Source organism: Camelus dromedarius, chromosome 6, assembly GCF_036321535.1.
Source record: "Camelus dromedarius isolate mCamDro1 chromosome 6, mCamDro1.pat, whole genome shotgun sequence".
Classification (NCBI taxonomy): Eukaryota; Metazoa; Chordata; class Mammalia; order Artiodactyla; family Camelidae; genus Camelus; species Camelus dromedarius.
This window is the reverse complement of record NC_087441.1, coordinates 67006654-67022434: the sequence shown is the minus strand read 5'-3', so window position 1 is coordinate 67022434 and position 15781 is coordinate 67006654. Positions and strand designations below refer to the sequence as shown.

The window sequence follows — 15781 nt, the reverse complement described above, 5'->3', positions numbered from 1 at the left end:
TTTTTGTTCTTTTAAAGATACTGTTTTCATTCCTTATTTTCTGTCCATAGTTTTATGGTGAATTTACTTTCATAAGCTTCGATTTTAAAACTCACATGAAATATTACTTCATCTCAATACTTTGTGTAAACATTTTTCAATTTCTTGTCTAAAAATGGGGTATATTCCACTAGAATTATTAATCCTTAAATCCTCTAAGACACTATAAGTAGTCCCTCTGCATGGTGCTCAAAAAAATATTTACTAAGTTGAACTTATTGTTACTAGTACAGTTTAATATCATGGATTGAATTTGTACCTGATCAATGTTTATGTTATTTTAGTAACTCAAACTTACTGATTAGCTACACACAGCCAAATAGTTATAACTATAGCCAAAATTCAACAATCATGAATAGCAGACAGTGAACACAAGCTTCTACTTCTCCCTCAAATGGTTGTTATTTTCTTAATAGCAATGCTGAATGCTTTATCTTCTATCTGCCTACAGATTAAAAAAGAACAACAATGAAATGAACAAAGGAGTGAAGAACAAAAAGTAGGGCACTTAGGAAACTTATAAATTAAGAGACAGAAAGAAAATCATCAAGCTAAATAATCAAAAGATCCACTCAAAGTCAGTATCATTATGAAAACATTTTTTTTCCTGGACATATCACTAACTCAATATAGCTGGAAGTTAGCTTTGTAATGACCAGCCATAATTAAAGTTAGCATTAAGAACACATTAGCAACAGATGAAACACATGGGTTTAAACCCCAAGTACCCATATGATAGCTCTGTGATGCAGGTAAAACCTGGGCAAAGCACTTCATTTCTGTACAGTTTCTCCATTCACACAATCAGTAACAACAAAATCTACCCTGATTATATTACGAGGTATTCATGAGCCCCAAATGAGGTACTATGTATTTTGGAAGTAGAAGTATTTTGGAAGCTATTAAAAATCACGCAAAAACTTAAAGGGAGTATCTGTATTTTAATGAGGTGAGGGGTAGATCATGTTCTGGTTTTTTAAAAGCAAGATATATATTTAATCCTTTTTAGTCTATGTTTTGTTTTCCTCATAGTTTGAAGATTGTATGGCTACCATACATTTCTACTTATTACATAAATATGCTTCTTCCACCCTTAAGAGGCTTTTCCATCTCTTATTCGTAGAAAGAACAGGAAAAATATCTTTATCTAAAGCGAGTATTAAACAAAAAAATAACTTTTAAGGCAAAAATATAACTAATTCCTTAGCTAATTTTAAATAGTATACAATATAACATGGCTGACTCATACTCCTGGTCATATCACTGATTTGTAATGGTCTAAGAGCAAATTACTTCAGTCTCAAGGTGCTGCAATTATCATACTTAATCATAATGTGGAATATTAGTGTCATCAACTTACCTGATAAGGAAAAATTCACCTTTATATAACTTAAAGGTGAAAGCAATATTCAAGTATAAGAGGAAGCTTTCCCTCCACTCTACTAATACATCAGTGACATTTGAAAACATGAAATTAACATGTATAGCCCACAAATTGTTTTCTTTAGAAGCTATAAAGACAAACTGAGATACGATGTATTTCCTAATTCAACAAAGACGTTCCAAAAAGGAGCAAATCAGAAACACAAGGACAGAAAAGGAGAAAAGAAAAAAATTCTTTACCAGTATATTTAAGGATCTGCTTTTTAAAAATTCTCTATACACATAATCACTAAGGAAATCCATCTGTCACTGAGAATTATACAATTAACACGATCTTTTTAGAAAAAAAATTAGACCAATTTTATATCTTACCTTACGTACACTAAGGCATATCCACAACAACAGCTAAAGTTAATTCCTTCACTAATAAAAATTAATTCCTTCACTAATAAAAATTCCTTCTTTATTCTGCTTACTGCAGAGAAGTAACCAACTTTACTGTGATTATCAATCAAGTATGGTGCCACTTTTATGAAAAATTTCACAAGCCACTGTATTTTACAAATGACTGTTTTGTGAAAGTTTTGCTTTGCAAAATAATTCTAACAACACACTATTTATTGCATTATTTTATAATTTATTACTAGATGTTAAAATTAATTTTTTAAAAAAATTAAATTGCTGAAATAGTAGAAACACATGCTTTCATTTGTTTTCCTTATTGAAAGGCATCCCTGATATACAGAAAGTAGACTAAAAAAAATGTCACTAGACACACAAAAGCAGCATCTGAGGAGCACTTTTTCCTTCATACAGTGGTTAGAGTGGAAACACTACACAACCAGCTGTATGTGCTAAACCATTGCAGATACTCAGCAAAATGTTAAAAATCTATGTAAGAAACAGAATGCGGAAGGAAAAGGGCTTAAGCCCAAATAAATATCTAACATATCAAAGCTTGATAAAAGGCAAGAATACCTGATTCTTTGGCTTTAATTTTAAAATGGCTATCTATATTTGAATCAAATTCTTCTGCACTGGAAAACTGTTGCTGATGAAAAACAATAACACAATATAAATATTTATTTATAGTTTCTTCACATGGTATTCCAAACATTTTTCTTATCTATATCATCTTTTCATACTTGTGAGTTTCTCATCAAAGTGTCAGTATTAAAACTATTTTAAAAACTAGTTATCACCAATATACAGGTACTGTAATATGTACAATTTTCTTTTAAATTTAGTATCTCAATAAAAGTGTGTAATAAATAACTCTTTTTTGAAACTTAAAGTGAAAATAATGTCTAAACCAATTCTTAGATGGATTTCCTTTGTGATATGCAGGGTACCAGTGTCAAGAACTCCCCAAATCTGTAGCAACTATAAAATGAAGAGACTGCTAATTACCATATTGAAGTAAGATCGAATTTTGACTCCTCTTGCCAGATCCCACACTATCACATTTCCATCATGACCAGCAGAAAAGAGAACTCTCGGATCGAATGGGTGTGGCTCAAGGACAAATACCTCATCTTCATGACCCTGAAATATTTTTTAAGTGGCAAAGAATTATAAATATTAAAAGATAAAAAGAAAATTCAAACAAACACTAATATTTGCAACTATTTCTAAAGTATGTCTTTTAAGAAATATTGAAGTGGTAAAAAAAACTTCAAATTTATTGATGTATAATAATGAAGCTGAGCTAGTTTTACTGTCTAGGGATTTGCCATCATTTGGTAAAACCTGACAACACTATTTATTGATCCAGCCCTCCATACTAAAAACAGCAAGGATCTCTGTTTCTAAACTAAACCTATTTAACTGCATTTTAAAATTATTTCCATTCTCCCACAAAGACCATCTAGCAAGTAAGAGTTTCTAGAAAACATAAAAAACTATTCCTTGATGAAAGTATTCTATTCTATAATCAGCTTTAGTTATACCAAATAAAAATTAAGTCTTTTTTCTCACCATTAGGACATGAATTAGTTGACCGGTGTAAGAATTCCAAACTTTCAGAGTCATGTTATTAACTGCAGTTATAACTGTATTGTCATGTCGATCCCATGCTACCATAGTTACTTTCATTTTTGTGATTTTATCTTCTATCCCTTGAAGGTTTTGGCTGAAAGTGATGGAGGCAGTATTTGTTTACACTGATATTATTTATTAAAATATCAGTATGACAAAAACCTAAATACATTTTCATATAGTTTATATTCATTAACATGGATAACTATTGCTTAACACAGTAATTAAGAATAGTTTGAACCAACACAGAACGATGGCAAAAATCACTGCAAGGAGTAGCAGAATCAGGATTCCAGCACTCTTAAGCCCCTAGTAACAGATGACCTTGAGTAAATATCACTGGCTTTAACACTCTCTGGATCCAGGAAAACTCTGTGCCATGCTGTCACTCTCCATCTCTTACTGCTGCTGTCATGCCCTGCTAATGACTACTTTGCTCTCCCATCCATCCGAGATTACTACACACAAATACAAACATAGAAAAATGATACAATATTAAAACCAAAATAACAATTAACAAAGTGTAGTGTATTTTCTCTTGGCTGGAGATAAGCAGTGGATATACCACATCATCCTTGTGACAGAATGAACATTATAATATATTCTGCTTTCTGAAAAAACTAGTAAAACTTGCAGCTATTCTTACAGTACTATCATCCCCTTAACAACACTGAACTGAAAGAAATCATCAATGCAGCAGGTCTTCTCACACATGGCAAAAAAATCATTGTATTAAAATCAACATCTTCATCTCCAAAAGCACCTCTAGTTATTACAGAAAAGTAATCATTTTAACATAGATTATGATACAGGCTTTTTATAGACTGAGAGTCACACCAACCTGTAATACAGCTTTACAACTTTAAATGATCTAGCTATATCTATGTAATATTTCAAATTTGATCTCTTACCCTGCTGGGCGAGTAGCCATATCTAACAAAATACTCTTCCATTCTCTTCTTTTAAATTGCCAAATACGTGCTGTCCCATCACGACTGCCACTTACAAACCTGTAAAAGGAGGCCATCATCCAAAGAAAAATCACATGTATTTTACCAAAATGCACCTTCCAATAGTTGTTTTAAAAAATGCTAAAAGAAAAAAAAGACAGCACTCATCTTCACTTACACAGCATTCTAATATAATAGAGATTATTCTATCTGATATTCTTTGCAAATCTAAGAACTTCTGAATCTTCCTGGGCTTTAAAAATTTTATACACACACATCCTAATGTTCATGGTAAGGCCTCAGAAATAGCATTCAAAAGTGATTCAAGGTGGGGAGGGAATAGCTCCAGTGGTAGATAGCAGTGCATGCTTAGCATGCACGAGGTCCTGGGTTCAATCCCCAGTACCTCCTCTAAAAATAAATAAACCTAATTACCTACCCTCCGCCAAAATAAAAATAATTAAATAATACAATAATAAGTAAATAACAAAAATATATATATATATAAAGTGATTAAAGGCACTATTTACTACCTTAGAAAGAGAACTGATCATTCTACTCAAAGTGAAGAAATATCTTTCTTTAATTTAAAGCAAGAATGTGAGAAAATTTATAAAATATCATCTAAGTTTATCATCAATAAACAGCTTGGCCTCAAATATTACATTATGATACATTTCCAATCTCTACTAAAAGTTTCTCTACACTTTGATATGTACAGAAAATACATAGGGTGAATAAAAGTCCCTATTATTAAAAGTGGTCAAATAAACTAACATTATTACAGATAAAACATGAAGATATGTTCATATGCATGTGAAGGCTATCCTGACTTTTCATTGTAACCGGTGAAGATCTTTATTTTAGGTGGCTAATAAACAAATCTAACTAAAAACCTAATCACAAGAATTGTCTTTATTTTGTAATTTTAAAAGTCGACTTAAATTTGACATACAAAAATAATTATTTTACCTGTTACTAGTGTTGGAAAACTGGATACTGTCCACTTTGTCCTATATATAAACAGATGAACAAAAAAGAAGATCCTGAATATAAACTGTTAGACTCATTTAAATTGTACTCATCTAACTCTTTTCAGCAATACTTACAGTATGAAACTCCAATTCTGATATTTTCTCTGGCTGACCTGATCCAAAAAAATAAACCCTAATAATATGATCTGTGCTTCCTGTGGCCAGAAACATTCCACCTGGGGAATAACAGTGAACATTTATGAGTAAAATACAATTTCAAAATCTCTGACAATTAGACAATAAAATGCAAGCAACATAATCACAATATATACTGAATGACAAATACTTCATTCTAAAACTACTCATATTTATCTTAAGTATTATGTATATATATGTATATATCTTAAGTATTATACATCTAATTTGAAATTAAGAAAGTTTACTAACACATAAGCTTTGACTAGGAAGACTTTTTCAGTATTTATTTTCTCTTACAAATGATTTCAGTAAGTATTATCAGTGGCAACATGCCATTTAATTCTGCTGTAATCTCTCTCTTGCCCCTTTTCCCAACTGTTAAAATCCTATCAAATTTTTAGGGCCCAACTCCTTCAGTATACACTTACAAACTTGCAATCAAATGAGCATGCTCTCTTCTGAACTCTCATTAAGACTCTGTCTTACAGCACATACGTTCGACTTTGCATTACACTTTTTTGTATATGCAATTTACTCTCTCTTGGAAACAACACCCTCCCATAGTGTTGAAAGCAGTGCTATATATAATTGCATTCAGAGTACTCTGAAGCATATATAGTGCCTATATCTGTGTTATTACTAGAAGTAAAACTGTCTTCATGGCAGTAGCAGTGGAAATCTTAAAGTTAGAAATTAAAGATGTTTAGGTAATAGCATGGCAAAAATAGATTCATGCTGTCAGTTTGGAATCACTTATTTCAGTACTACTGCTATTCACAATTATGAAAGGAAAAGAAAAAGTAAAATTAGAAATAAATGTGAAAGTAACAGGTATGAGGAACATTAATTTGTTTCATTTTCCTATCAATTCATTTTAAATCTCCAGATCATAATTTGCTTAAAAAGATCTATCTGAATAGCCATTTAAAATGCTGCTACATAAACTCGAAACATAATTAGAATTTTAGCATTGTTATATAGCTACTTTTTAAGAGCAAATAAAAACAATCTGGAGCAAAGTAATTAATAAAGATGAACAAATATCTATCAAATTTACTTAGCTATGAATACCTACAAAATCCATGGAAATATAAAACACATTTAAAACTTTTATTCTACTAAGATAACTATTCAAAGATTTACTCTCTAATAGTCAATTCTGAAACTATTTATTCTCTCCTCCCAAAGAATGACGGTGTTAAAAGTTCAAATATTTATAAGTTAATTTATGCTTATCCCCAGCATACGCATGAGAATATGATTTATATTACAACAGGAAGAATTTTCCAAAGTTTAATGTGTTCCACTAGAAACTTTCTAATATATCTTTAAGTGGAAAATTAGGAAGAAAAAAAATCTTACCAGCACTAAAAGAAGAACAGATCATTTGAACTCCAGGCCGAGGGCGCTCAGTAAATTTTGCAGGTCTTGGACTGTAGTACAAAAAAATAGCCAATTAAAAACATCCCAAAGGGACCAGCAACACCAGAACTCAGCGGTCTTAAAAAATAATTATAGAAGGACAAAATTTAATAAGAAGCAACAGATGGCTCCCTTCCTAAAAACAAGCTCAAAATCATTACATGACATATCAGCATGATCTTGTGGAAATTCTAAATATAGATTTTGTAGGAGCTCCTGATTATACAACAATCCACACATGAAACAATTTCAGAGCAACTGTCATACCAGACATGTAGTTATCAACTACATGACAGACATGTAGTTACATTCACTTCTAATCAAATTTAGCAGGTTCTCAGTTTCATACAGTAGAACAGCAATGCACAAATACATAAGGAAACACCAGTCATTTGTTAACACGAACAAACTAGCAAAATAGGTGCTGTCTCTGTGGTGTATGCCTACCATCAATAACTAAACTTTTTCAATATTAGACATTGTTAAATAAACATCTCCCTCTCTTTACCTTCTATAAAATATGCCTTTTAAGAATCCAAAAAGTAATCTTACATCCTACTGAAAATCTGTAGACTATCTGACTCTTACATCAACTATAATGCTCATTTAAAAGTGATCTATAGAAAATAGGTCACACTCAACATATTTACATTAACTGTATAATTGCATTATAGATTATATGTCTTATATTAACACTATTGACATTAAATGGTTAGTGTTAAAATCAACCATATTAAATAAAAATTAAATTACAGATTTTACCAATACGTTACAATATATATACAACGTACATATAATGCTCCAATACAGTGACTATATTTAAAGCTCTTCTTAATATACATTCTGACTTAGTTTTTCTCAGATTAGGGGAGATAAGTAAAAAATAATTAGAGCCTTCAACCAGAGTACACTGCCTAACTTTCACAATCCATAGCTATCGAAAACAGAATGGTTTCAGTCTTGTGATCATTTAGGGAAAAAAGTACAAAATATTTCTGATCTATCAGTTATATATTTTGAACAATAAGAATAATCTTTCTTACTGATACAGAACACAATAAAAAGTATTTGCTAAAATTTTAAAAAATAAATTTGTAAATAAATTTTTTTAAATTGACATTTGTAACAATTTTTCATTATAGTCACAGGCTCTGATACAGCTGAACATAGCTGATACTGTTTAGAGAAAGACAGTTATTAAAAATTCTTAAAACCTGAATATTTGATCAGAGTAAAAATTAAACTAACTTAATTTAAGTAAATTTATCTGCAACTATAAAGGGAATTAATTAAATGCACTTCTTTCATTAATATCTTAAGGATTGTAGTGCTTCATTTTTATTAATTTTTGGCTCAATTGCTTTTAAGTGCCAAACAACCAGTTAGAACTCATAATCAGAATACACAAATAACCACATAGATTGTCATTTTAAACAAATGTTAATAATATTTTTTTAAAGAGAAAAAGTCAGATAAGCAGGTATACATAATTTATTTTCAAATGCACATTTGAGGAAAATTTCAAGACTAGGACTCATATCCTCTGAGTTCAGTTCTCAGTTCTAACACTTAGCAGGTGTGACCTCAGACAAGTTAACATTTCTGTACCTCAGCCTCCTCATCTGTAAAATGGGGGTCAACATGTGAACATATCTGAGTCGCTGAGAGAATGAGTTCAATGTACATAAACTGCTTAGTTCTGTGCCCAGCCAGCATACCCAGTAAATTATTAGCAGTATTATTAGTATTTTCATTAGGTTCAACCAGTTGAAGATAGTCCATCAGTAAATAACTGCTATTTGGTCTAGCAGTGGTTAAGAGGAGGTCCTGACACTGTATTTCCAGTATCTGCCTCAGTTTTCTCCCCTGTCTGTCCTGAAGATAATAACTGCACCATCCTTATAGAGTTGTCATAATAATTAATGGCATAACAAACATATTGTGCTTAATACTAGGCTTGACAAACTAAGTGCTTAATAAAATTTTGTAATCATTATTACCATTTGTGTATTTCAGGATTCTAATTCTTTCCTCACATCTAATCTAAATATGCTTGGACACCTTCCTCCTACTCAGAGATCTTTTGGGCTAGCTTCTGAGTCAACCAGTCACTCAGATTACTCATCTAAGAAGCAGCATCTTTATTAGTGGGAGTTGTTACCATATACATAATCCCTGTATAAAAGTGAATTTATCAGGAGATTTGGGTTTCCAAATCAGGTTTCATTTACTGATAGAACTGATTCTTTCAATTACTGAAGACTGGGTCGCTGAAGTCACTTACCCCAAAAAATTATACAAAAGCATTACAGCGCAACAATTTTTGCCTCTGATTAGTAATTAAAGCCTATATGCCACATTTACTGGCACTTATGAACCATGTATATATAAAGAAAGGAAAATAGGTATCTCAAAGACTACATCTAAGGGAAATTACTCTTACTTTTATGCCTGATTTCAACTTCAGTTTTCATAGGACAATTATAATAACAAACAGAAAAGAGTACTACTTATAAATCACTAGAAAAAAACTTTTATGTCCAAAAATAGGAAAATCACTAAGCAAAGTATGGAATAACTCAATGGAATATAATGCAGCCATTAAAATTATTATAAATGCCTATAATAAAATGCTAAGGGAAAAACAGCAGAAAATTACACAGTTGACCCTTGAACAACATGGGTCTGAAATGCGTGGGCCTACTTATACATGGATTATTCCCAGTAAATACATGCTACAGGACTTTAGGATCCACAGTTGGCTAAATCCACAGACGCAGAAAGTGCAGACAGGGAGGGCCAACTTGTAAAGTTACATGCAGACTGACTGCTCAGGGGCCAGCATCCCAACCCCTGCCTTGTTCAAGAGTCATTTGTATACATTTCCTTATTTATGTCTACATAAAAAAAAAATGTATATAGGAAAAAACTGTTAGGGTAGTGGGTTAATAGGTAAACATAAAGGTTCTGAAAAAAAATCATTTATATGGAATAACTCACTTCTCAAGGATCTGAATAAACTTTATTGTACTTAGCAATGTAATTCTCCAGAAACACAAAGTGAGTTTAATTCTGTAAACACACTTTTGTTCCTGTGCTGATGTGAAGCTTGCTCATCACTTTTTCTTCAAAAATAAGACAAGAATAGACAAAGGTATCACAATCAGATAGGAGGTATAACATACTCAAAGGAAAAGAACAATTAACTATTGCTACTGTCCATAAATATCAGTGAAATATTTCAACTTTTATCTGAATGTCTATAGAAAGCCTTTACTATTCTAAGTATTAGAATGCAACTGCAGTGAAATCAATTTGCTTTCTCCAAAGAGCCATGCCTTTGACCACAATCCTTTTTTTCAAATGAAGTATAATTTGCTTTATTATGCTACTCAAACTGCCACAGCCCCTAATGCCCTGCCCCAGGAGGCAATCTTCAGGAATGTTCATACACGTGAAGTTTATCTAAACACTACTGTTTCAAAATAAGAGACGTATGCAAATTATTTGATAAGTAACTCAATTTGGGTTGATAATTTATAAATAGAAGTCAGAGACAATTATGGAAGTATGTATCTAATCTGAAGGACTTTCTGCCCTGAGAGCAGAGGTGGCCATGCTAACACTGGAGAATCACCGTAGGCACCACCTCCTCATTCACAGATTGTCTATGGGTTAAGTACAGCACTTCTCCCCAATATTCCCACTTGAGAGGTAGCATGAAATAGCACAAAACCAGACGGCAGGGACATGTTACAGTCCCGGCTTTGCCATTTTTAAAAACTGTTTTAACTGTGGGAAGGTCATTTAGCCTTTCTTTGCCTCAATGTCCTTAATCAAAACATAATGTGCAGCCAACTTATTTCAATAATCCAATATATTAATACAGGTGAAAGCACGAATGCTAAATGCTATTATGGGGCAGAGGTAAGGATGTATCTATCTACTTTGATGTATTTTAGCAAAATTTAATGATTCTATTTTCCTAAGTTCCCCTAGATCTAAAATAAAATCTAAAGTCTATAGAGACGATAATGTAAATAATTACAATTCTTCCAAAGAATTTGGAACTCTTAAATTATGTTTTCAGCACCAGAATGAATTACTGAGATGTAACTGCAGCACATAAAAAGAAGCAGTAGTAAGATAGGTGTATTCTGAAAGAGGTAGGGCTAGGGAAAAAGATAAAAAAGAAATCAATATGTTAACATGAGAAAACTGTCTTCAAAGCAAGAAAACAAAAAGGAAAGCATAAAAATGAAGGGATTAGTGAAGAGCCAAAATTAATTTGTTATTTACTCAAGGCGAAAAAGTATAATTATTCCTATTGTTGACTACTTTATACTTTTGCAATTTCAACCCTTAAACACATTTATTCCATAAAATAAAAGAGCAACTAACTTTATTTTAAGGGTTCCAGCATCCCACAGCCAAAAACAAATAGTGCCATCTGCCCCAGTAGAAGACAGGTATCTCTTTGAGCCACTGCACAATGGTGAGAACTGAAAAACAAAAAAAAAAATTTTTTACAAGAGTGACACAATCCAAATAATAAACCAATTTTTACACTACAAATAGCAACCAACAATAATGGTTAGAGAACACTCAGAAGTGATGAAGGTCATGGTTACCATGTTATTTAAAGTTCATACATTTATAAAGAAAAGAGAAATATTCCTTTCTTTGTTTTAGTTTGCTTTATACAATAGATTACAAAAGTGACTTCTTAAAATTTACTTTAAACTACAACCAAATAGGATTTTGCAGGGATTAAAATGATTACCTGTAGTGATGTTATAGATGCACTGTGGCCCTGAAGAACAGCTAAAGGTGCACATGTTCGAAGACACCAGACTCGGATCATTTTATCACAACTTCCAGCTGCTATCATGGTATTCTCATAGTTTACAGCCATGTCTGATATTTCAGCAGCATGTCCTCTTAAAGTAGCTAACAATCTCCCATCATCTGTTGCCCAGATTTTCACAAGACAGTCATCAGAACCCTTAAAATTAAAATAGACATTAACAAAATTAACTATAAATTTTAATTCAAATTCTTAATACAGATACAGAAATCTTATCTGTTATATCCACATCTCAACAATTATATTTTTAGGTACTAAGAAGTGTTAAATACATGTGTTAGGAATTTTCCCCTACATGAGGCTTTTATTTTGTTAAATTATTCACTTATAAAGAATACTCATATGCCCACCATCTAACAGGAAAAGTAGAATATTGGCAATGACTTTCATCTACCCATGGTCTACCCACCACCCATGGTAGCCTCTACCTGGTATCTTGTGAAAGAACTTGTACTTCTAAAGTAACAAAACTATAACTGCAAAATGAATGTACTATACAATAGTGACTAATCCTATCTATGATAATATGAAAGTGAAAGGATGATTATTTGGGGGCTTTCTCTCCTAAGAAGCCAAAATCCGTAATACATAATGAGTTTCCCATTACTGACCTTCAGCTAAATACATTATATATAAAAATCACCCAATGTTGGTTGTAAGAAAAAAGTTAATTTTATCTACATGAAGTCAATAAAAGTACATAAATTACTTGTTTACTCTGCTGCAGCAGCATAAGCTCAGGAAGAAAATGTGAAGAACACAGGTTCCTATGAATACCTGTATTTACAAATAAACATTTCAATTTCACTCAGCCAAAGTAGAGATAAGAACTTCTAGGCTTTATTTGTATTTTATTTTTGTTTTCCTCTATGGCTCGAAGTTCACCAACCTCTCCCTATTTCCCCCTAATTTTTATTATTAAAAATTTTAAATACATAAAAAAGTACAGAGTATTATCATTAACCACATATATCCATTCCCCAATATACAATATTTATTAAAAGATTTCAAAGATTGTAGGTCACAATTCTTTACAATCTTCCAATCTAATTCATTAAAAAATATACACACATACACAAATTTATCTGACATTAGAAAGTACTTATAGGATCTACAAAAACAAATGATATAGACAAGTATCTGCTTCATACTGGTAGCAGTATTAACAAAACATGTTCAATGCTTTACCCTAAACCAGACTCTGCCAACACTACCCAGAGCATTCTCAATTAACTATAAAACCAGTTTTTCTGATTGACCTTTGAAGCAAGTTAAATGTGTTACCAACCACTGAAGATTAGTAATAAAACTTAACTTTAGTGAATTATTTACATTAAAATCTGGTATTCCCATCATGTTCACTTAATCTCGGGCTCCTTATCTATAAAATAAGGAGGTTAAATTGGATGATCTCCTAGGTTCCCTTTGAAAACCCAGTGATTCATGCATTCATTTATCCATCTGCCTTGTGATTAAATATGTACCAAACACTGGAGATTCAGGGATGAGGTACAAAGACAAATTCCTGTCCTTATAAAGCAAGGCAGAAGACTATAAATGCAATAACATGTCCTAAGTGCTATACTGTGAATCAGTAGAGATCCAAAAGGACAGTAATCTGTCTTTCCTCAAATACGGAGAGCCACAATCTGGAAAGGAATCCAGCAGCAGTGATGCTTGGATGGTCTTCTGCTGGAGAGGCACCGCAGTGTAAGAGAACAGACCCTAGGGATCAAACGTCTGCATTCACGACCTGGTGAGACCACTTTCTAGATGTTTGACCTCAGAAAAGTGATTTATGCTTTCTTTGCCTCATTTTTCTTATCTATACCTACCTTGTAGGGTTTATTGCAAAGACTAAATGAGTAAATGAAGGTGGACTGCCTTGTACACAGTAAAAGCTATCTTTATGGACTATCTACTGCTGCTGCTTTTGTTTGTGGCAGTACACTATTCTTATTTCAATAATATTCTTATTTAAAAAAAAACAAATATTGCATATAGCAACCAAAGAGAAAAGTATGACAAAAGGCATGAAAATGTGAGGAGTTCAGGAAATTGCAAGTAGTCTGCAAGCTAAGTGAGGTGAAGGCAAGAGGATAAAGTCAGGGAAAACCTGTGAAGGACTTTCTATGGAAAACTGAGGAATATGGTACGATCACTAAGGTGATCAAGTCAGTAACTATCATGATCAGATTTATGTTTTCCAAAGACCATCCTGGCAGCGGTATGAATTGAGCTAGAAAGTAGGAGATCAGTTGAAAGTTGTTACAATAGTACAGGCAGGGGAGAACGTGTGATAGAACTGAGCTTATTACAGAAGAGAAGGATCAGAAGACATGGCTACAACAGGTGCTTGGGGAATAAGAGGGATGAGGATCACATCACTGCCATCTGGAGGAAATGAAGGAGCTGTAGGAGACTGACTTCCATACGGCTGCTCTACAAAACCACCCTGCACACAGAAATGCACTAGGTATTTGCTAAACAAAAACAAAAACAAAAACAGGCTTTAAAACATTTATTCAACTTTCAATTTCTCTAAATTCCACAATTAAGTCAATTTATTAACTTCATTTGCTTATCCTGTAAAAACTAAGGCAATATTTGGCTCTGACCTACATTTCTAACAAAAATTAAATTTTATGTATGCTAATACAGGCAGAAGATATAAAAAGAGTGAAAATTATGTCACCTCCTTATTTCTTATGTATCTGAATAAGAGTCTGCTTTATATTCTACTATAGAAAGCAGTTCACACATTTTCCATGTTAACAAACAATAAAAAAAAAAACAAAAAAAACATCTTTTTGACCAAAATGCCAGCTTTAAATGAAAAGGACAGGGGCAACCTGTTATCTAAAATCAAATTCCAGCGACTTTTCACCAATTAATATTGAACAAAAAGTCTGACTATGTTCCTATTGAGTTTATTAAGTTCATCAACTTAATATTGCTTCGTAATTCTGCTCTATTTAGACAAGTGCTTAAAAAAAAACCCCACAAAATTGAAAAAAAACCAAATCACTATATACAATTCCTCCTGAGTGTGTATTATCCCAATTAACCTTTCTTTTCTTCCATTAACTTGCAGGGGAGAAATTTTTCATCGTACTTCACTAACCTCTTCCATGACCTACAGAATAGTGTACTATTCCCATCCTTACACCCCTGCTCCCCAGAACTCCTGGCAGAATTTCAAACAGAACTCTAAAGCATCCTTTGGCAGTTTATATCTCATGAATCATTACTTGTGATCATTAATTTATTTTTATGGAAATGTGAAACTATGTATAATCTGACAAATTCAACTAAACTCTTTCAAAATGACAATCAGAAATGCAAATACACATAAATAATTGCTTGAAAAGGACTGCAGACAAGAAGAAAAATCAAATTTACTGAGAAAACATTTTTAAAAGTACCATGTGTTTCAGTTGAATGTGGAAGGATGGATTAAAAATTTTAGAAAGCATAGTTTCATCAAAGACCAAAATATAGAGCAGAATTTGAACAGATGAATCTTTCTTTCCACAAGCCTACCTCAAATGTTAGTAAGGTCAACAATAAACTAAAGAGTAAAACATAGTCTTTCAATCAAAATGTTAAGAGAGTTATGAACATTAAAACAAAAGCAATGTTATTTAAATGGTGAAAGGAAAGAGATCAACAACACAGGGGCTGGCCCTGGGCTAGGAGGAATACAAACGCTTCTAAGTCTTATGAAGGAAGAAGAGGTGTAATGGAGATAGCAATTTTAAAGCAAGCAGGACAGAAATTAGATGATTCTAACTTTAGGAAGTAAGACAAATACCTGAGGATTATTTCCTAAAAGTGGAGAAGGGGTGAAACAAAAGTAACAGAAAAAAAGTGAGGAAAGTTTGAAAATGTGGTAGAATAAGAGCAGTAAG

The 15781-nt window shown here is 32.3% G+C and overlaps 1 protein-coding gene across 4 annotated transcripts in view; it reads right to left on the bottom strand.

The window, feature by feature from the left end:
- The window catches only part of PHIP (pleckstrin homology domain interacting protein), a 125929-nt gene that overhangs the window by 66892 nt on the left and 43256 nt on the right, over window positions 1–15781 (bottom strand). For all 4 annotated transcript variants that reach the window (XM_031455965.2, XM_031455963.2, XM_031455964.2 and 1 more), the window contains exons 8-15: window positions 11787–12008; window positions 11405–11505; window positions 6944–7014; window positions 5519–5619; window positions 5382–5422; window positions 4371–4469; window positions 3400–3553; window positions 2833–2967 (exon numbers count right to left, since the gene is read on the bottom strand). In XM_031455965.2, coding sequence (XP_031311825.2) covers window positions 2833–2967; window positions 3400–3553; window positions 4371–4469; window positions 5382–5422; window positions 5519–5619; window positions 6944–7014; window positions 11405–11505; window positions 11787–12008 — 924 coding nt within the window. The remainder of the gene's footprint in view (window positions 1–2832; window positions 2968–3399; window positions 3554–4370; window positions 4470–5381; window positions 5423–5518; window positions 5620–6943; window positions 7015–11404; window positions 11506–11786; window positions 12009–15781) is intronic.